This window comes from Hakea prostrata, chromosome 4 (assembly GCF_041222555.1).
Source record: "Hakea prostrata isolate BN-2017 chromosome 4, UWA_Hpros_2, whole genome shotgun sequence".
Lineage (NCBI taxonomy): Eukaryota > Viridiplantae > Streptophyta > Magnoliopsida > Proteales > Proteaceae > Hakea > Hakea prostrata.
In genome coordinates, this window is record NC_142603.1 from 4,230,765 (window position 1) to 4,254,469 (window position 23,705).

General features: G+C 35.3%; 3 protein-coding genes across 3 annotated transcripts; 2 read left to right on the plus strand and 1 right to left on the minus strand.

Moving 5' to 3' along the window:
* The first annotated feature begins 1,319 nt into the window (after positions 1–1,319).
* Positions 1,320–4,279, plus strand: LOC149017204 (leucine-rich repeat protein 2-like). The gene is made up of 7 exons (XM_089154137.1): positions 1,320–1,751; positions 1,865–1,997; positions 2,103–2,174; positions 2,290–2,433; positions 2,556–2,627; positions 2,705–2,776; positions 3,980–4,279. The coding sequence occupies exons 1-7, from the start codon at positions 1,670–1,672 to the stop codon at positions 4,047–4,049; spliced, it is 645 nt and encodes a 214-aa protein (XP_089010263.1). The 5' UTR covers positions 1,320–1,669; the 3' UTR covers positions 4,050–4,279.
* Positions 4,280–6,756: 2,477 nt separating this feature from the next.
* LOC149017205 (BRASSINOSTEROID INSENSITIVE 1-associated receptor kinase 1-like) lies at positions 6,757–7,783 on the plus strand. Its single transcript, XM_089152904.1, has 6 exons — positions 6,757–6,826; positions 6,924–7,056; positions 7,163–7,234; positions 7,344–7,487; positions 7,569–7,640; positions 7,714–7,783. Exons 1-6 carry the CDS (start codon positions 6,757–6,759, stop codon positions 7,781–7,783), a joined length of 561 nt encoding a protein of 186 aa, XP_089009030.1.
* A 2,537-nt stretch (positions 7,784–10,320) lies between these two features.
* Positions 10,321–19,507, minus strand: LOC149017206 (casein kinase II subunit alpha-2). The gene is made up of 10 exons (XM_089151531.1): positions 19,194–19,507; positions 18,941–19,070; positions 16,660–16,854; positions 15,232–15,389; positions 13,752–13,842; positions 13,528–13,593; positions 12,586–12,668; positions 11,426–11,489; positions 11,268–11,336; positions 10,321–10,682 (listed from the first exon to the last, which is right to left on the minus strand). Exons 1-10 carry the CDS (start codon positions 19,277–19,279, stop codon positions 10,623–10,625), a joined length of 1,002 nt encoding a protein of 333 aa, XP_089007657.1. The 5' UTR covers positions 19,280–19,507; the 3' UTR covers positions 10,321–10,622.
* Positions 19,508–23,705: the final 4,198 nt, after the last annotated feature.

Here is a 23,705-nt window from a genome sequence, read left to right on the forward strand (position 1 = left end):
AATGGGCGTATTTTTATAAATTGAATAACTCAAGGGGTGACTAATATTAGGAGGTAACGCGGGGGTGGCTTTTATCTTTGGGGAAATAGAAAAAGGGAAAAGATTAATGTGAAAGGTTGTGCAACGGAGTTTTAAATCATCACCAGACCAAGAGGATGCTTCTCACCATGTAAAAAGTGTTTCACAGTATAGGATTTGTATACGTTTCAGTACATGATTAGTTTCTATGAAATTTTAACAAAAAATGTTCCCAAAAATGCAACATAAGAATGAGAGACAAACTTTAAGGAAATTTGCTAAATGTATATCTAATGAATTTAGTCAATTTCTCAATGAATGTCTAGGAAATTCAACTACATATAGTATTTTTACTTGAGAAAATCATTGGATTTATTCTAATATTTGAATTATAACATTCCACATGGTTAAAATTTTAAATTCTTCGGTTACTCACAAAGGATTTTACCGTAAAATGTCTCTAGCGATGCAAGATGCAATGATTTTCATTGGTCGTACTTTTACGTTGAGAAGCTCTCTACATCAAAGTTCCAGCCTTCGGTCTTATTAGTTATGTGCCATCATCCACGTGATTCCACTTTTTATAGTCTATCACTATTGTATCATTCAATTATTTATTGTTTATGCTTACTATGAATGTATGATACTATCCTTCTGATGATCTTCATTTATATACTTATGGGATTAAATCCTTAAGATTCAACTATTTTAAAATCAAAATTATTTCATTTACGGATGAATCTTGGCACAATGATAGACCAACTTGTGTTTAAAATATCAAAGTAGACTAGACACCAAAATAGCTTTTCAGCCTTGACCATGATCCAACTGGTGGTAAGAACTAAGAAGCCGAACCCCGAGGGGTGGCTCAATTGGCAAAGCCCAATGCGTCCACGTAGCAGGTTAGAGTTCGAATTCTCTCGGGCCTGAGGCGAAGCCTTGCCTATATTAATTATATAAAAAGCGCTTTGAGGATGTAGTCGTGGTGCGCGCAAGCTCACCTGAATGAATCTCATTTCAAAAAAAAAAAATTATGAAGCCGAAGGGGTCAGGAGACTACCGGAAACGAGTGCTTATCGTGTTATATTCCACTGGTCAAAAGCTTATCGAGTCAGATTTGACGGGTGAGTTATCAGTAGATAGCTAATGATTGCTAAGGATCAGAGGAGGGGAGGATTCAATGTATGTTAATAATGGAACATTTTTTTCTAATCTCCATTTGTTTGATGAATTTTATAAATTCCAATGACTGGTTCTGGTTACTTGTTCTGGTTTCCATTCAAACGTGCCAATCAGTATTGACGATGAACTGGACCAGAGGATTCCATTCACAGACACAAAGAGCAGAAAACAGGGTGTGATGAGGTCATTGATGCATTTATGAAAGACCCACAAAGACCCTTTAAGAGCTAGAAAACAGGGTGTGATGAGGTCATTGTTGCGTCTCTGAGACCCACAAAGACCCTCCATTGATTCCTTGTACTTGAGTATTCTGCCCTCGAGACCCTAAACTCAAACCCCCATTCTCTACCTTTGCTTTGAATTCACAACGCTTCAGTTCCATTTTCCAAAGCCCGTTCAAAATCATTTCTTCTTTTTGGGTTCTTTTCGTTCTCTGCTTTTCCCACTTTCCTTTCTCTCTCGAGTCTCAATGGCTTTTCGTTTTCTTCTCTTTGCTTTTCTCTTCCTACTTGCAGTGGCAGTTTCTCCGACTCTCTCCAGCAACTCTGAAGGTTGGTTTATCTTATTTCTAGGGTTTTTTCCCCCTTTTTTTCATCTTCCTTTCTTATCTATTTAGTTCACATCTCTTAGAATTATTATTATTTTTTATCTCATTAAATTTCAGTAAATGCTCTGCATGCCTTGAGAGCCAGACTTGCTGATCCCAGCAATGTTCTACAGAGTTGGGATCCTACACTTGTCAATCCTTGTACGTGGTTTCATGTCACTTGTGACTCCAACAATCATGTAATCCGACTGTAAGTTTCTCTAGCTCACCTCTTTTCCAATCACAACGAAATTTCTGAGTTGTGCTTTCTCTTTATTGAGTCTTCCTATGTCTACTTTCCTCTTTTGTTGTGCAGGGATCTTGGCAACTCCAATATTTCTGGTAATTTGGGGCCGCAGCTTGGCGACCTCCAGCATCTACAGTACTTGTAATTTCTCCTTTTTAATTTCTGATTTAGTATCGAATATTCACGTTTCTTTAATTCTGATTTGAAACTTGTTGGTTTTTGACTGTAAATAAAAAAAAATTGTGTCTCTTTGCAGTGAGCTCTATAGGAATAAGATTGAAGGGAAAATTCCTGAGGAGTTGGGTAATTTGAAGAATCTCATTAGCATGGATCTTTATGACAATAACTTCGAAGGAGAGATTCCCAAGTCTTTTTCTCAATTGAAATCACTTAGGTTCCTGTGAGTTTCTTTCATCAAATTGACTGATCATTGCTGGTGGCGAATTGCTCTGTTCATTTTCTTTTCCTTTTTGGGGGTCCGATGGTATGGTGTGCTAATCCATTTGGTCTTTGATGTCACAGTCGTCTTAACAACAATAAGCTGACAGGATCAATTCCAAGAGAACTCACTGCTCTTTCGGACCTCAAAGTCTTGTAAGTAAAAGGAAAAGTAAATAACTTAAATTCATTTCCTATCTTATTTGCTTGTGATGATTTTGTCTCTGTTGCAGAGATGTTTCTAACAATGATCTCTGCGGAACTATTCCAATTGATGGACCCTTTGGGAGTTTTCCCATGGAAAGGTAACCACTTACCATTGTCCTCTTAGAATTGCCTGGGTTTTTGTCATATTACACAGATTGATAGAACTAGTAGCTTTGGATTTAGATTTTCCTTTATCATTCACCTTAGTTCTATCATCTATGCATTTGTTTCTCTTCTAGTCCAAGTCATGGCCTTATCTTGTTGGGTGATGTGTTGCACTTCCAACATTGCAGCAACTTGTTAGATTACTTGTCTTTTTAATTCCTCTGAGTATCTTCTACTGATAATGTCAAGGAGGCAAATATGAAGTCCATGTTTCTTATGACCATCCCTCCTTCCATCATCTATTAGAAATGCTCATACAGGATCCATTTCATAGACCAACAGTAAAAGGTATGGGTAACTCTCTATATTGAAAATCTCTATATGAGGGGCCAATGTTCATAATAAAAGGTTTGGACTGCCTCTCCAAACTATCCCTTCATTTGATCCATAAAAATATCCTCATCTAGTAGCAGATTAACTTCATTCTGTTAGGTAGCACGCCAAGTCAAACTTAACACTGCCTTGATCGAACTGTAAAGGCATATATAGTCAGTTAACAAACAGTTTTCTGAAAGACTTTTCAAAACTAGAGTCTGGGAAACTTGGCATATTTTGGGTAGGGGACATGTTGATTTTAGAGTATATGTGCTTCCAAGTAAGGAATTGGATGACTAACCAAGCAATCTTTCAATATTTTGACCATCATTTTTCCTCATCTTTTGTGGTGCTTATTCTTGTGTCTGTTTTGAGGGAACTGTATTCAAATTTAAATGCATTGTTTCATCTGTTGTGCATTGGCACAAACATCCGTTTGCCATCCCATACATAGTTTGACATGGTACATGCTGTGCAAGCATCTATATACCATGTATTTGTAAGGAACCACTCGGTGAAACCGTGTTGCTTTAACATTTAGGACTTATTTTCTATCATATGAATAATTTTTCAGAGAGATCCAAGAAAATGGAAAAGAGAGAAATTGGATTTGGCCAGGTGGGGTGTTGTGTGTGTTATTGCTACTGGCTTGCATTGATATAATGGCCTTTTAGCAGGTTGTAGTCATCTGGGTCAGTGTGGTTATGGGGGGTCGTGTTTTACTCTGTTCCGCACACATGAAATCGACTTGTACTGAAATGGTGAAGGTCTTCTTTAAGGCTATTTTGAGAACTAACTGAGCTTTGAATTTTTCTTACCAGTTTCGAAAACAACAGGAGGCTTAATGGACCAGAACTGCAAGGACTTGTTTCTTATGATTTTGGTTGCTGAAAGTCTTTTCAGGAGGGTTTGGGGCAGGGAGCGTGGTTGGGGAACCATGGGAACTCTTCTGTAACTCAAAAATTAATTGAAAGTATTGTAAATTTGGTTAATTGACCAGCTCAGTTATTTTAACATAAGAACTTCCTTGAATCTATTGGAAAAAATTTATATTTTCTACTATTCTCTTTCCTGCAATTCTCTGTAATTTCTCTATAAAATTGTGACATGTGGCATTTAATTATCTTAAGGTCACAATTAGATGCCTCATTAAAATCAAATTGGAAAAATTCTTAATTATCTCTCACGATTTTTTGGTCTCTCGCTGTGCTCAATTGTTTCAAGTAGTTATTGACCTGTATGTTCTAATATGAGTCATTCTTGTCTTGATCTTAATTTAGGGCTAATGGTTATTGTCCCTAGTCCTAAGCCCCATAGGGGCAAGTTAAGCCTATTCTTGCCTTGATTGATCATGGCTTAGTCCTAAAATATCAAAAATAAATTTATAAAAAAAAAAATACATAAAAGTATTACAAATAAACTAAGATAAAAATAAAAAATGATTCAAACTCCTACAAAATGATAAAATAATTAATAATTTAAACATTAATAAATTCATATTCTATAATTCCATATTGAGCTTAGAAAGTCTCTCATTGCTTTAAATTGAAAATTATATCATTGCTTTAAATTGAAAATTATATGTAAAGTTTTAAATTTTCAGTCAACAATAAATTAAAAGAAATCACCAAAAAGTATTGGTATCATCATTAAAATGAAGAAAATTTTATTGCATCCTTATTATAGTCCTTAACTTAAAATGAAAATAGAAAACCATGCAATATCATGTTTCAATTCAAACTTGTAATTACCCATCTAAAATGCATAACAAATAGTTTTAAGGTTTTTGACAGTTACAACATCAATCACCTCACCCCAAAATCCCAACAACAAGTGTCCTCCTATTGATGCATATGACCCTTGACATGCCTCCATTATATTTCAACAAAAAACAAATACATTATATTTCTTTGTTCAACAGGCACATAAAATCTCAAAAGGTTAGATGACCAAAAAAGAATACATAAGGGCTTTGTCATGAATGATGGAGGATGATTTACCACAAAAAGAATGATAAGAAGATGGACTATCTCCACTCACAGAACACCAATTAATCAAGATTTTTGGTCAACAACTTCTAATGGCAAGTGAAAAAAGTGATTCCTAAGGATCATATTTTTAAAATTTAAATTTGACAAGTGTCAAGCATCCACACATGTAGATTGCAATTAATTCATCTCAATGTGGGTGGAGGATCCAGACTCAAATCATGGCCAAGATCAAGGCCAAAATCAGGGCTAGGATTATGGCCAAAAGTAGGGTTAGGATCAAGGCTAAAATCAAGGCAAAAAATCAGGGACAGGTTGGCTGACCAGGTGGGCCAAAGAGTAATCACATGCCCGCACTCAGCCTTAGTTCAGGGCCAGAATATTTTGGCCCTAAAGGCCTAACCTATTCTTAGAGCCAAAATCTTTAGTCCAAGCCCTATTAGGGCTCAGGGCTACCCGGGCCAAATTTGCACCTCTAAATTTTAGGGAGTTTTTAGATTTTGTGAGGAGAGAGGAGATAAGAAAATAGAATTATGATTTTGTAAGGAGTGAGGAAAATAGAAAGAGATTTTAGGTATTTTTCAATTTCCTTTATTATTAGGAATCTATTAACAACCTTAGATAGGAATTACAGAGAATTCCAAGGACGTAGATCCTAAAAAAATCCATGCCCCCATACCCCCACACTCACATAAGCCCTGAGACAGGCCTCCCATGTCAATTGTGTGTGAGTGTGGGGGGATGGGGCAGAGGCAAGGGCAAGTTGGGTGGAAAATATTGCACATGATATTAATTATTGAGGTGTCTATAAAACCCTGTTAACCTGGACTGACTCAAACGCGTCCTAAGCTTGACCCGATTTTTTTTCAACCCTGAAGAGCAAGCTTGGGACACAAAAGAATCAATCAGCCTTGACAAGATTGGGTTGGGTTCGGGTTTGGCCCTTGGGCCAAACCCATCCACCCCAACCATGCTATGTTAGTTTAATTTAAAAAAATTATATTCAAAATAAAAAATGAATTTACACAAATCGAGCATCCCTTTTATTTTTAGTTTTGGTAAAAAGGCGTTGATTAATATATTATAAAATAAAATAGTAAATTACAAACTATAATAGATATGCCCCCCTTTATCGTCGGCAACAATTTCTGTCTGACGAGGGGGTTAAGGCATTGACTAGGAATATATGTTCCGTCTCCGATTCAGATGAAATAAAACCAGCCAAAAAATCAGCAGTTACATTCACCTCGCAAACGATGGACGAAAAATCAGTAGCGGCATCCCTTTCTTTTATTTTGGTATGTAATAATCTGAGTATCCTTTCATTTTTTGGTAAGTAACAATCTTACTATCTCACTAACCTAAGTATCTAAACTCATTTTCATAAATTTTATGTTCCCAAATCAATAATTGTGTATGCTTTACCTTAAATATCTAAATATATCAGGGTCAATCAGGACCTTAAATATACCTAAAATCAGGGCCCTAAATATACCTAAATCAGGGCCTTAGGAAATTTAAACAAATGATATCACATAAAATTTATTATAAATAAAGGAGGCACCTCTGTGCATGGTGCAGTAAGGTCTTGGATTCCAAGCTAATTCTCAATGGCTTCTTGTTTTCTTTCAGTCACAGTTCTCTTTATGCTTGCTGTTATAGCTTCCAGCAACTCTGACGGTTGGTTTCTTTTATTTTTCGAGTTTTTTTTGTCTTCCTCCTCCTAGTTACATCACATCTCTAACAACTATCTTTTCTTGATCTCATTAAATTACAGGAGATGCTTTGGGTGCCCTCAAAGCTAGACTCTCCGATCCCAGAAAAGTTCTAGAGAGCTGGGATACTACCCTTGTTGATCCATGTACGTGGTTTCATATCACTTGTGACTCCAACAATAATGTAATCCGACTGTAAGTATCTCTTAGCTCATTTGACATCTAACCCTCTTTCAATCACAACAAAATTTCTAGCTTCTACTTTCTCTTTGTTGATTCTATTCCCCCTTTTGTTGTGCAGCGATCTTGGCGACAATGGTCTTTCTGGTACTTTGGCACCGGAGCTTGGCAAGCTCCAGCATCTACAGTACTTGTAAATTATCGTTTCTAGCTTCTGGTTTAATATTGAATGTAGACGTTTTGTTAATTTTGAAGCTTGCTGGTCTTTTGAGTGTGAATAAAAATTCGTGTCGCTCTTGCAGGGAGCTCTATGGTAATAATATTGGAGGAAAACTTCCTATGGAGTTGGGTAATTTGAAGAGTCTCATTAGCATGGATCTTTATCAAAACAGCTTAGAAGGGCCGATTCCGAATTCTTTTTCTAACTTGAAATCACTTCGGTACCTGTAAGTCTTTTTCATCTAATTGACCAAACATTGTTGGTGGCAAATTGGTCTGTGCTAATCCTTTTGATCTTGATGTTACAGTCGTCTTAACAACAATAAGTTAACAGGAAAAGTTCCAAGTGGGGTCATTCACCTTCCCAACCTCAAAGTCATGTAAGTAAATGGAAAACTAATTATTTTTCTTCTTTTTTCCGGTTGCCTCCATTGATGATTTTGTCTGTTGCAGAGATGTTTCTCACAATCATCTCTCTCCTCCATCTCTTCGGGAGTCTTCCCATGATAACATTGAAATTTGAAAGGTAACTGCTTACCGTCCTCCATCCTAAAATTGCCTGGGGATTTTATCATATGGTGCAGACTGATAGAACTAGTACCTTTAGATTTCGATTTTACTTTCCATTCATCTTAGAAAAAATGGAAAAGAAGAACAATTATATCCCTTCATATGCATTTACCATGACTTTCTTCTTTATGCGTTTTTTGAGAACTAACTAAGCTTGAGTTTTTCTTACCAGTTTCGCAAACAGCGAGAAGCTCATTCGACCATGACTACAAGGATCGGTGGTTTGGAACCATATGAAATGTAATAAAGCTTTCTGGCAACAGAAACAAGCTAGGTTTGGAACTATGGGAAATGTAATAAAGCTTTCTAGCTAGCTATAATAAAAATTTGAGCTTCTTTCTTTTTTTCTTCTTTTTGGCAACTCAAATTTTTTTTTCTCTACTGTTTGTGATTATTTTTTTTTTAATCATAAATCCTTACAAAGTTTTGGTTGTATACAGTAGCTCTGGGTGCCGGAGGCAGTCATGGCCCCCTCGAATTTTGAAAAAATTTAAACTATACCTATATTTTTTGTTATTTCTCTCACTTTACATGTGAAATACTACTATTTGGCCCCTTCCAGAAATTAAAAATAAAAATTTAAAATAAAGATAATGGGTATAAATGTCATTCTTAATTATGGTTTTCATTAAATCCCTAGTTTGAAGGAATAAAATGTTAACTTCTAATTAAAAACTAATTCACGATCCATGAATTTCTCCCTATATATTCTCTCGTGAATCTCCTATTTTATTTCTATTTTTTCTCTCTTCTTTTTCTCACACATCTCACAAAATAGTGGAATAGTTAGCAGATATTGGAATTTTCCTAAATTTTCTCCACATTATCAGGTATTCACTCTCTCTTTCTCAAATTATTCCTCTCTCTCTCACACACTCACAATTTTTCTAAGCTTATTTTCATAAAGTATACTCTTTTTTATCTTCTGTTGTTCTCTCTTTCTCCTAAATTTTTTATTCTACTAATAGCAATTTAAATCTCGTTATAATTCAGCCATTGATTTTATCATATCTAATAATAATCATTGATTTTTTTTTTAATCCTAAATTTTTCTCCTAAAATTTCATTTTCTATTAATGAAAATTTAAATCTCGATTAGGATTTCAACAATCAATTTTATCATGTATAATTGTAATCATTTAATTTTATTTTTGAATACTTAAACTTTCTCATAAAGTTTGGATTCCTACTAATAGCAATTTAAATTCTAAGATTTTTTTAAAATTTTTCTCCCACAATTTTAGCCCTTATTTTATTTTAATATATTTTTATAATTTACTTATAAATTGTGGGACCCACCGTGGGTCAATTCATTGCCCACATATATTCGGCCCCACAACTTTCAATCCTGGCTCCGCCCCTAGTTGTATATGTCAATCATAGTATTTTAGACTTAGGACATGGGTGCAATATTGATTATTGAAAATGGATAACTAATAAATTGTTTGTTTGATAAAGTGAATAACTCATGGGTGACATTAATATTAGTGGATAACTTATGGGGCGGCCTTGATAATTTCCCTTTTATCATTGGGGAGATAGAAAAAGAAAAACAATTAACGGGAAAGGGTTAGCAATGAAGTTTTAAATCATCACCAAACCAACAAAATGTTTTTCGCCACATAAAAGTCCTTGACAGGATAGGATTTGTATACTAATATGATTTAGTACATAATTAATTTCTATGAAGTTTTAGCAAAAAAAATAAAATCCCAAAAAATGCAACATAATGACAGACAAACTTTTGTAGTTGGCTCTCTTCAAAGAAAATCTCCCACTGAATGTCGAATGAATTTAGTCAATTCCTATTGATTGTCTAGTAAATTCAATTGCATAAAGTATTTTCACTTTTATATTCTAACTTTTATGTTCTAATATTTGAATTGTAATATTCCACACAATCGAATTTGCCGCAAAATGTCTCTTGCGATGCAAGATGCGATGGTTTTTTGGTTCGTCATAGATTAGTGTTGAGGAGCTTTCTTCATCGAAGTTCCAGCCTTTGGTCTGGTTAGCCTTTGGTCTGGTTAGCTAAGGGGCATCATCCAAATGGTTCCACATTTTATAATCTATCACAGTTGTGCCATTCAGTTGATCTTCATTTATATACCAACAGGATTAATCCTTAAGAATTAACTATTTTAAAATCAAAAATTATTTCATGGATAAATCTTGGCACAATGATGGGTAGACCATAATCATAACATTTGGTTAATGTCAATGCACGGTTGATAAAATGGTAAAATGGTAAAATTCATGCTTCTCAGTGGAGATATTATGGGTTCGACCCTTACCGACGACAAAGCTCCCCTAGAGGATATAATCGAAATAGTCAAGTTGACCAATAAAAATAAAAAACATTGGGTTAAAATATCAAAACGACCTTCTACGAAAAATTGTTCGGGTAAGGTGATATAAAAATATCTAACAATTAACCACTGTCAAATAAATCTGCACAAGAACACTGCCCAATCACGAGCCAATCATGATCAGGCGGTGTTCTTTTTCCCATGTTCAATTCTTTGGATTCCTATTTTAAATATTCATGATGAACAGATGAAGACCTCTCTACATTTAAATTGAAGAACAAGAAACATGTCAAAATATGACAGCAAAATAGAACATTAAATCTCTCTATCAAGGAGGGGCGAGTCAGGAAAGCATATAATAAATTCGAAGAGCTACTGCCTCGAACTGAACAAAGACATCTGATCATTTAACCAAAGCATGTAACATAAACATGCACCATTAGATTTTTGTTTCTTACATCATGTAACTACTCATGTAGCAGGTTACTGTGTCCTCATTCTACTACTTTCCGCAGCTTTCACTTGGGAGAAATATGGATGGGCCTGCACAACAAACATAAAACACATATCAAAATGCTTCAAACATGCAATCATACCAAGTAGATGAGCAGTTTTAATACTATGAACCTAATAAAAGAAACCTGAAAGTTTCTAGAGAAAACGAAGTTATGGACTTCAGCAAAATTTTAAACCTAAAAAGCCATAAGCGATTACAGGAGGAGGCCTATGTAACACTTCATAATGGTCCAAGCACAAAGTACACCCTTTAATCTCTTTTAAGGTGGCAAATTCATAGAGCAAACACCACTAATGCCCAAAACGATTACACCCCCAAAGAAAAAAGAAATGTAATATGGTTCTGGCAAAATTTTTGTTCACTGTGAGTGAATTAGAAGTAAACCATTAAATGGAAGTAAACGTTCCTCTACCCTATAAGTAAAAGAGTCAATAATACCCATCTGACCTCCCAGTCAAGTGATATTGACCCTTACTGGACTCCATTCGAACCTCTTGGTAGAGAAGGTGAACATTTGAATGTTAGAACCATCAATTTTTCACTTAAAACCAGTATGAAATCAAATAGCAACATAAAATAGTAAAATAGTAGTACAGTAATCCTCAGATTACCATTGCTTCCCTCGCAGTAAGCCTGTCTTGATGATCATAGCGGAGGAGCTTATCAAGAAAATCAATGGCCTGCAAGTCATATGGACACTACCCATTGTTAAAGAGAACTGGAAATTTGGCAACTCAAAATCAAGTGAATCAAACATATTCAATAATACCTCAGGTGAAACTAGATGCTGGTTATCCACGTTAATAAATTTGGACCAGGGCTTCCTGCTGTGCCTGCACAATGGAATAGATGAACATTATCTGTAAAAGATTTAGCAAAGCAACCTCGATCCAATTTATAAGTCGTACCTAGGGAAGTACATTGCTGGTTGAAAATTTTACTTCAATTAGAATAGTAACTAATTTCAATATTAATCCAGTTATTCAGATATCGGGTACAAACTGGACAGTGATATCTTAGATTAAATTTTAAGATCGTAGGTAGAAATTTAAAAAAGGGTACATAAATAAATATCATAGATGGTAGCTGAATAAACTATACTCATGTTATTATTATATTTGATACGAGTTTACATTTCCATCAGGTATTATGTAATCTTGGTATTATCATTAACAACATATTACAAGGAATAGGAGGCCAGCATACCATTATCCAGAACCCACTCAGTCACATCCTTACTAACTCCCATGTCCAAGACTTAGTTGAGGTCTAAATTCAGTCAACATGTTTTTATCTGTCCATTGGAAAAAAATCACAAACCAATCTGACCTCCCATGTTGCACAATGGAGGTTTTCAAAAAGTATGACAAGTTTAGGAAGTGATATAACATCAACTTGAACAGAAATGACTAAAAAATGAGGTAGGAAAGCCCATGGGTGGTCGCCATAGGATTGGGATAGACTACCAACTCTTGACAGGTTATCAGCCCACATGAATAAAAGTGGCTGGCTTAGAAAGATAATTGCAACTCCGACACCTTATTGCAATGTTGTATATTTGGTAGACCGACAATATTTTTGGTTTATACTGCTTATTCTTGGTAACTTGGTAATTTTATTTTACAGCTTTGTCCTTTTTCATGAATATCCTTTACATTTTATATTTGCTCAACTTGTATTACCTTTCTCACATAAGAAAATATGAATGTTAACTCTAGTTCTTGGTATCTTGCTTAACTGTAGGTTTTTCCCCATGAAGGTGCTTACACTATTGATTCCTGTATTCTAGACACAGCTTGAAGAGTTGATTCTTGATAAACCATGCAAAAAATTATATCAATATACTAATAGAAATTAATATACATATCAATAATGCTTTAAGCGCCTTAGCAATGCCTAGTTGAGCGCCTAAATCAATACTTTCCATACCTCCCCACAAGTGCATCAAGCTGAGGATCCAGCTCCAATTGGTATTTGTTTAGGTATGCATTTAGTTCATCTGTCCCAAGTACCTGAAAAGAGATTTTTCATCACAAACCACAGTCAGGTCAGCATTATAAGCAATAAAGGGACCACTGAATAATTTTTTATTTATATATTCAGTCTTATCCCAACTAAGTGGGGTTGCCTTCTTCGCCCCAGCCCCCACCCCCCCCCCCCCCCCCCCCCCCAAAAAAAAAAAAAAAAAAAAAAAAAGAGGAAAGAAGAAAAAAAGAAACTAAATGAGATTTACATGGACCTTGTCCTCCAATCACTTGTATCCCAGTCATAATATGCATACCCCAGCATAAAAAATACTTAATTACTAGATTGAGGTGCCATGATGTTCCCAACAATTATTGTGACAGTTCCCCGTAAATGGCTTATTAAACTAGCAAGACACCGTGCACAGTTCTGCAGTAATAGGTGTCCTGGGATACAGTATATGCAAATCTGCCAGGAAACCTGTTATTGTGGCATGGAAACATGCTAACATGCATCATTATAAACACTTGACCTAAGTATCAATATGCAAGCACTTCTGTGGTCCTCCTGCTACCTTGCTTCTAAATATTCACCAGCAGAGAGTACAGAATCATCTTAGGATATACTACAGCAAGAGCTGACCAAGAAAGATGTACATATAACAGAATAACAACTTTGCCTTTCAGGCTGACAAACAATAGCAGAACTAAAAAGATTACACACAGAAAGAAATTACGTATCATCCCGCCACCCCTATTCCATTTTATCTATAGATGCACAGTGACGTTGTGAAATAAGGAAAGGGATGCCACCCCATACTATCAACTAAAATGTTTTGGTTTGTTATCAATGAATTCTTTTGCATAACCTATAAACAAAAGACTTGCAAAGTGGAGTCAACATTACCTTGGCAATCTTGACAAGCTGGTCATGGTTGTCATGGCCATAAAAAAATGGCTCCTTACGAAATATCTGCTCAATATATACCCAAGATTCAGGAACGTGATTAAGTAAAATAACAAGGAAAAAAATACACATGGCACTTCAAACGATATAAATTTTGGTATAAGAAATTACACAGCATTTGGTATTAGTAATTACACAGCATTTGACACTAGAACATCTCTCACCATTCCTGCAAACATACAACCAAGGCTCCACATGTCCAAGGAATAGTCATAGTCTTGCAGATCGACAAGGAGTTCAGGCCCTTTAAAGTATCTGCACAACAGCAGATACACATAGTTAACTTTCTCCAGGCAAGAATGTGAAATGAGTCAAAAACTTTGCAAATGAAGAACTTAAAACCCCCGAAAAGAGAACAGATATAGACATCCCATTTAAGCCTGAAAAACATGATTTAACAAAACGGTAACTTTAAATTATAAAACTGGAATTAAACCAATATATTCACTTCATATCAAGTATCAAACATCAAATATTAAGGCATTACTTTTACCATATAAGAATGTCTAATACCACATTATCAAATATAGACCATTTAACAGATAAGATCAGTTGGATTCTAAATCTATTCCCTATAGATATTACAAGACTATCCACTCACTACTTTTGCATTGATGTACAACATTACTGGAAAGGTTTAGTAAAACGCCAACTCAAAAGTGAAGTTGCACAACTCCACATGTATCACTGTTCATATGGAGATGCTATGTCATAAATGCTCCACCCCTTTTCATCAGATACTAAAAGGGGGTTCCCTTGAGGAAAAATGCATTTTCTTAACTTCATCCCCCACTATTGTTGAGGTTCTAAGAAATCTAATGGACTCAGTTATAATCTCTGACATACTGATATGGTACATTTAGCGTGGATTAAGCTGCTAATTCTCTATTATCTTCAGAAATCAATCCCAAGTATGAAACAAAATACAGAAGTAAATTCAGAGCTTATGTTTTAATGCACTATTGCAGACAAACAGACATAAAAAAGCCTTTGGATACAAAACATTATAACAGCATATACTGACACCCAATGATTCCATACTGAGTTTTATCTTAATGAACTCTACTGACCAACAATTTGAAGCAACGCTTCATTCAATTACCACATCCAAGGAAAAGCAAATGAGAATGAAAGGCCTTCTCAATTTGAGGCTTACATCAGATAAAGGTTGGTACATAACAGAACAGGCGAAACAAAATGTGTAATAGAAATTGATAAAACCACCAAGTCAATGAGTTCGGAAGTCAGTGAATAACACCAAATCCAGTAGCCTTCATGACACATTTCAACAGCAGCCCATTAGGTCACTCAGGTTTCTTTACTGCGTAGGCCAGGTAGGCCATTAAAAACTCACAATTATCCACTCAGTCTAAAGCTAGGAAATTAAGAAGTGTGCACTTCTCATTCACCATCAATAGGGCTTTCTCTTGTTTTAAACACAAAAACGTTCGAAGAAAAATGCATTTTTAGAACATTATTCTGACATGGCAAAAAGAGGATGTCAGATTGGAGAAAATATCAACATGTTCACATCATGCCCAGACAGTATGATCATAAAGTACAAGTGAAAACAAATATTTTCCCCAGCGGCAGACAAAATCCTTTTTAATTTTCAAGTATGAATAAGATATATTAAGGCCATACCTAGATGCTACACGAACGTTGTATTCCTTGCCAGGATGGTAGAATTCAGCAAGGCCCCAATCTATCAGGCGAAGTTTTCTCAGATCATGATCAATCATAACATTGTGAGGCTTGACATCTCTATGCATGATACCTTGTGAATGGCAGTAATCTAGCGCCTGCATCAAGGAGGGGGGAGATTAGTCAAGACGGAAATGCTACATCCAGTACTGACAAAATTTAAAAGGTTTGAGCCAGATAACACAGTAGGCAGCATTAGCTTCTCAAAATTACTTTTGATGCAAACCACATAAGACCAAGCCCGTTCCAAAGATTGAATATCTTTAAAATCTTTCAAGACATAAAAGGCTAAAGGAGACTACCACGTGCTGAATGAGATTTACATATTGTTTGCTGCTTTTGTGGATGTAGCCCCTTCTTCCCCCCCCCCTACACACCCAATCACCCCACACAAAGAAGAAGAGAGAGAGAGGGGGGAAGTTTTATTTAAAAAAAAAAAAAAACCCAAACAAGATCCAGTTGAGACCCTCATCCCAAGAACATGTGAGAAGTCCAGGTCAATAATACCAACAGCAATATCTCTGGGATGCAAAAAATAGATGGCCCGCTTCTTTTTGCCATATGACATGACGATGACAATCCCGAGTTTTGGTCAGACAAGGCACGTTCTGATTTTCAATGCATCAAATTTCAGAGCCAAGTTTTGACCATATACCCTCTGTATTGGCAATGTGGCCTTGTTCAAGTTTGTAGTCCATCTCCGGGTATGCAAGCTCTGGGTTGTACTGGCTTCTCAAAGCTTTTTACTGCCAAAAATAATAATGCATACTTTGGGCCTGGGTCTGTTTCCTTTAACTATCTTTCATCTTTTACTCTGTTATTTGTTTCCAACTTTCATTTTTCACATTTGTTTTCCTTCCCCTTTTTCTCAGTTAGGACTCAGTTTTCCTTGACTTGTTTTGTTTGGATCCCTGCAGCCAACCACGTTAAGTCAGGGTAACGCTGAGTTCTTGTTATTGTACTTTGGGCCCCACATAACATGCCATATCAGATAACTGGAAGCCTCCAGATCCTACCGCATTCTCCCTTACAAACACATAAATACCGCAGCAGACAAAAGTAACATAGTGTTTATGACTTTATGCCCGTCTTTGACAAGAATAAGTTCTTAGCTTTCCCTTTAGCTACAATTACATGACTCTCAAGACACTATGCCTCTACCATAGTCCTTTTACATTATTCTAACGAATTCTGAACAACAATAACCTCATTTCCATTACCTTATAATTGATTCCATATGACACACTTCACTTTAAACAAGTAAGAGATCAATCTCATGAGGGTTCAAGCACAATTGTACAAGTAAAAAGCAAAAAATTGTAAACTAAATAGATGGAAGTTGCAATAAGTCAGATGAAGAGACAAAACCTTAAGAAGCTCATATATGTAGTAGCGTATGTCATAATCTGTCAGTGTGGGGTACAAGACTTTGAAATCTGTGCTGTTCACATATTCAAATATTAAGCTAGGAGTTTTTGAATGCTGATCTCTGACAACATCAAGCAGCTTCACAATATTAGGGCCACCGCAAAGGTTTTGAAGTATTTTTATTTCCCTTTTTATCTGCAAAAGAACCAACATGGAATTTCAAGTTACATGGAATAAGTCCCAACAACCCCACCTCCAATGTCCCTTCCCCAACCCCCCCCCCCAAACACCAAAAAAAAAAAAGGAAAAAAGGAGAACCGAGCAACAAGAGAAGTTAAAACAGAAAAGGAAATATTTTACGTAATAGCTACAGAACATTGACAGTACAGCAGGATGTCACATCTTAAGAAGCATTCGAAAGTATCTTTGAAGCAAATATTGCATAAAAAGGACAGATCGCATCACTCCTCACAAAAATGATTTCCACGGTGTCACATATTATGCATTTACATAGATATTATACTTAAGGTACATATAACATTCCTTGGTCTATCTCATATCAGTGCCAGCATGTATCACTATATATACTCCTTGAACTATCAGAGATGGGTGTTTCCCTTATAAAATAGTCCTTCATTCATACTAGAGCTAATCTATTATCCCTTGAAGTTCCATCTCAAATGAAAACATTTAATAATAATAATCAAAATAAAAAAATCCATAACCTCTGAGGATTTCAGAGTAAACCCATACAATTTCAAGAAATTTCATATCCATGGGTGAAAATAAATTCTCTGACAGTGAATATTGAATAGAATGATTCCAATTAAACAAGGATTAGACAAGTCTGTCCATAAAAAATAGAACTTATAACTACCCTCAATTAACTATGGCCGCAGTAGTACTTGCTGTGACCTGATTCACAACCATAATTCTCCATAACTCTCGAACAAGTTAAAAGGAAAACTCTAAGGTTCTGGATGCCATAGGAATCACGTAGGCTGCATCACGAACTCATCTTGATGGAAATCCTTTCCGCATAAGATGGCAACGCTAACCCTGCAATTTGGGGACTTCTGACAGCCTAAGTTTTACTTATACCAGAAAAAGAAAAGGACACCTTAAGTTTTCCATTTTCAAATTGATACGAAGGAATGCTGCAACAGAGAATGGATGAAACATTATAAAATTTTCCAATTTCCCCAGTGCTTACACGCTAAAATGGAGGCCATATCATAGATTTAAAAAACAGATACAAAGATCCCAAAGTTCCCAGCAACAAAGGAGACTTAATTTGCAAAGAATCCAAGAAGTCAATTCAGTTGATATGATCAAATGACTTGAAAATTGTGTCCAGTATCTGAGTGGATTGAGTCTACTTAGAGATCCTTCACTATGACTCTACATGGACTACCACTTCCCCCTTTGGTACTTCTTGCCTGGTACAAGATTCTTTAAAATCTATCTATTGCTCTTGGAGCAATCTCCACCAATATTAACATTTGTTGAATTTCTTCCCCCTTTTACGGACACCTATTTTTTCCTATCTTTAGTAGTGGTTTGTTTATTCACTCATAAGATTCTTCTGATATTGAAAAAGAGTAAGCTACTCACCTATTCTTATGGTTATAAAAGTCAGATACACTGAATCCAGATATCTTGTGTAGCTGTTTCACCAAATCTTTTATGCCTTCTACAGATTTGGTCCTTTCGCTTGTTGCTGTCGTGTTCTTTTCTTTTTAACTATTATTACTAGTATTTATCTTTTCAAAGCAGCAATTAGCCGATCCCATTTAATTCCGAAAAGGCTGAGGAGTGTTTATCTTGACTTAAAACTTACTAAAATATTACTCCTATATACAAAGTTATGAAATAATATCATATATTCAGATAAATGTTCACCCTCTGTGGAAATAAAAGCAAGGCATCTGCAATAATTCTATATTCACTCACTTCTGTTATCCTTTCTATCCTTTGTAGTTAGCACAATACAAATGGCTACAATTTAATTAATGGGACAAACAATTCATGACAGAAATTCTCCTCAGATATCTAATGAAGATCGTATAAAGCAACACAGCTAGCTGAAAATAGTTTAGAACGTTCAACATCAATAAAGCCCCAGGAAATACCTGGCAAGTCAGATTAATAGGCGATCAACTCAAGACAAACAGAAGAAGGTAAGCTAATAAGATGATTCCATGACATTAGTTGAACAAGACAACAGTAATCTTGAGAGTGAGCAGTAGAGAATATAAACAATTGGAAATACAAATATCACCTTCTTTTTCTTGACAGGCTTGAGGATCTTGATGATGCATCGCTCACTACTGTTCACATTTATTCCTTCAAAAACTTCACTGTATTTTCCTCTTCCAACTTTCCGAACAACCTCATAATCATCTTGATCTCTGTTATTGTAAGAAGACGGAGTTGGGAGAGAAGTCATTATTACACGTTAATTATGTCACAGTGTATTTGGAAAGAAACATAAAAGAGATAGCAACTGGAAATTAGGGCTTCTTAGTTCTTACCCCCACTGAACGGTGAGAGACTCGTAATCCCAATACTCTTTGGGACGGAGAACATTAATGTCAGTGTAGACACGAGCTTTAGACATGACGCGGTCCGACTCGTCGATCTCGCCGGAGCAATTTAAATTGATCTTAGCGGCGGTGTTCTGCTGTTTCTTTACTTACTAGAAGATGTTTTGATCGTCGTTTCGGTGACGATGATGATTTTGTTGTCGCAGATGAGGAAAGAAGAGGTGGTGAAGAGTCGAAGGTCAGGAAGCGATGCTACCGGCGCATGCAACGGCAGCGGCGGCAGCCCGAACTAGCAAGAAGAAGAAAGCGTAGCAGGGGATCGCGAGCATCCTTCGTGCATCATCGATCCCACACCCCCATAAAAACGTCGAAACCCAAATCAAAAGCAATCTTTGCTGTCAAGAATTCTAAATCGATCTGGACTCCAGCGCCTCCGACCGACCGACCCACGCTGGAACCCTGACCCTGTTGAGCAGCGAGGTGAGAAGGTGAACCTTTTCTTTTTTTGCGACGGCTCAAATTTTTTGGGATAATTACATGATGCCTCCTTACAGTATAACTTAATTGCTAATTGAATGTAAGTCTTTATAAAATCACCATTACACTCCAAACTTCTAACGGTGTTAAGAAGATGTTTAAGGATCAATGTATAATATTTATTTTACCTTTTATTATTAATTAAGATTGAAAAATCAAAAGTCAATATCACCCTCATTTAAATATGGTTTGCTTGAAGAATCTTAAAGTGGCGGTAGAAAAAAGGGTTTTACATTTTATTAAATAGTGGAGACGAAATCTTGATCACTCGTTTCATAAATAAATTTTACCAAAGGAATGTTCACTTATGTGAAATGAAGAGAAACGAATGGTCGAGATTTCATCGGGACCATAACTACACTTTGATGCCGCAGAATGGGTGTGTTAATGACTAAAATAGTCATTCTACCTCATCGGTCCGACCAACGGGTTCAATACAGTTGTCTAGACCATAGTGTTAATGGATAGTCCAATCATCGTGTCAAGAATACCCGATCACGATAAACTTCTATCATCTGCCAACTTCCTAGAAAGGATAAGTCAGGTAAAAGACTCTTTCTAGAGATACTTTCCTAATACAACTCTTCTTAGAGTTATGTTCGAAGTCTAACTCTGATATCTAAATCTATATAAGCACCTCAGGCATGCTTTATATAGTAAGTATTCATATTATATGTGATCAATTACTTGAATTTTCTATTGAGTAGTTGAGATAATAGCATTGGTACTGACTTGTTCGTCGGAGACATACCTCGACTACCCAAGGTCGAGCATGTATTTTGCAGAAATGTGACAAGAATGACGAGCAGGGTTTCGTATCAACAAGGTGCAAACCCAAGACCTCTTCGTGGGAAGTTGAGCCTTTAACCGCTTTACTAACCCACTATTGGCATCATAGGCTACAATTTGTTGTGTATTAATTGTGTAGCATTGATGCAATTCATAGATAAAAAGGGTGGTAAAAGTAAACTTTTACACGATAAAATTCATAAGGTTAGTTTAAATTTTTGAAAAACATAAAGATGTCACATCATTAATTAACTTAAGAGCTTAACGAGGGGCATTAGTAATTTTAGATTATATTAATCATATCAAACTTTTATCTAAAAGTACCTACTATCAACACTAGCAAATATTTTAGTGGATACAATTGTTCTTTTTATTAAGTAAAAATACTTCTTATAAAGCTATTGAGTACTATATTTTCTAATTTATTTGTTGAATAAAGTTGTCAATTTATTATTATTATTTTTTTTAAAAAAAAATGTCAATTTATTTATCAAATATTATTGGGTAAATATCACTTACCTCCCTCTTAATTGACCAAATAGCATTTAGACCCCCTCTTAATTGAATAATATCACTTACCTTCCCTCTTACCAAGCAAAGTTATCAAATACCTCCCTTTTGCTATTTTTTTTAAGTTCTAATTTTACCATTGAATATTTTTCTAAAATTTAAAATTACCCCAAATTAAAAATAGATTTTAGTTTAAATTTTAAATTATCCATAAGTAATATTATTATTAAAATTCCAAAATACCCTTAATTACATTAGTAGCTAAAACATTAAATTACTCTTAATTAATTTTACCACAAATATCCCTATGTCTTTTAATTTAGATGCATTTCTTTCGTTAGGAGAGAAAAAGGAAAAGGAAATCTAAGAAAGACTCTTAAATTTTTTTTATTGATTTTTTTAATAGTTATAATTATAAAGAAACCTCTAGATAAATAACATAGGAGCATTTTGAAATTTTAATAATAAAACTAATTTAGGGTAATTTAGGGTTTTAACTACTAAAATAATTGAAGGTATTTTAGGTTTTAACAATAGGTTATACCTATTTTATGCTTTGTTTATTATTTTTCTTTTCATGAACGATGAATTTGGAACTAAGTTTATTAACTCGTGGCATGAAAATATGGAGTAGTTGATTATTGATTTTGCAAAAATAAGGTATACTATTACAATCATGCAGATTATTTACTTCAGCTCATCTCTTATGTTTTTTATTGATTTCAATATGTTACTCAGGTCTTGAAGGATGATCAATCAGTTCGTGCATGAAAATACTTTCTATATCATTTTATTATTCCTCTGCAATTTGACCTACCAAATTGCTATTAAGTTTGTTGTACATTAATGATCAACTATTTTAGAATGGGCACATCCTATACTATGTCATAATTATTTGTTTTACTGCTTTCTATTTTCATTAGTTTATAAATGTATATTTAATCATTTGTTTAAATAATTATTTTCTCATGGAGAAACTTGTATTATTGCCTTACTTGAAAATGGGATAGGTGTTCAGCTGATAATCTAGGTTCCCAAACGATTATTTATATAAATAATGAATAAAAAAATTTAATTCATTTTCTAGGCCTTGGATTAGGAATGTAGTGCAACACTGCCAACATAGTACTCTTTTAAGTATGGAATGTTTTGGAGAATGATATATTATGACAATTTATTTATTGATGTGACCAAGAATAAATAAGAAAGTACAAAGATATATATTGAAGTATACTATTTATACCCAAAAAAAAAAAACATAAAAAGTGCAGTGCATTTGCATGCATTTTCTAACGAGTAATTTTGAAAAGTATGGCTAAAATAGTTGTTAAGCTATAATAAAGGAGACAGATACTTTCCCTTTTTATTTATCTTTATTTTCGACCTTATAGAGGAACAATGGATGGACCTGGTCGAGGTTCACCTATTTGCATCATAAAAAGTGTGCTATCGGGTGGAAACATCCACAAGTCTAGATCATCCCCTCAGAGTGTCTCTGCTACTGACCACAAATTATAGGGGCCATAAGTTTAAGGTGATGGGTGTTTTTTTCATTAAATATTTTGTTATTTTTTACTTGTGGGTTTCACGTAATTACTTTCTTTCAACATACATCCCTCCTCAAAGTCCAGCTCATCCTGACAGTTGCCACTATTTTGGGATTTAAATCTCTGCATGAAGTTCAAGATCAAAATTCAGAACTTGCTTGTGTTTTGACTTTTGAGGCAATGTCGAAATTAGCGATGCAGGCATACATTTTATTTTGTGGTTATGATGCAGCCATGCAGGCGTAAGGATGGTGGCCTCTTTATTTGAGCTACTTTAGACAGGGTATTGTAAACCTAGAATCAAACGGAAGGGGGAGACTTTTCACCCTAGAACTTGAGGTTTTTGATTTGGAAATCATTAATGGCGTCAAAGTAGATTGTAGTGGAGAAAAATAGTAATGAAAAGCAGTTGCAATTTCCAGTTCAGAATCTAATCTATTCATGTAGAAGTAGTTTTTCTGTAAACAAATTTCAATTGTTCTAAGAGTGTAAATTCTGCATAAATCACAGGCGAAATAGCTGCTATGAACTTCAATGGTAGCAATTCTGATTGAATGGCTGATCATCTAAATCGATCATTCTTGAAGATAACGGAGCATGTAAAGTTCTGAAGCGACAGGTCCCGTGTCAGTACGCACACGAAGATGTTGAACGATTCCCAGACAAAAGGGCACCATTTGCTGGAAATCGCATGATATCATTTTAATGATTCTTCCCTGAAAAACCCTATTGAACCCTTTTCTTCCATTTCAGATTACCCTCTGTCCCTTCCTGCACCAGATGCATGGTACCCATTCACCTCGAGCAGCGGAAATTCATGGCAGGTTCACGTAGGGCACATAAAAGCTAGAAGTTTCCTACAAATATTCCATTGTCAGATCGATCTCAGGTCTCGAAGACCTTTTTTTCCTATTCCCATGTGGCCATGTCTCAAGGTTCAAAGATAGAATTGAACAATCGATCTCCCTGCACCTGCAAGGTATACAATTTGGTTTGGAAGGCTAGAACAGGTGAAATATTTCAACGTTAAAACCTAATCTTCAACGCTTGTTACAGGGAACGGTAAGTCTTCAATCCAATCTACCATTCTCAGTTTGTCAAAATGTGCATAGTTAGG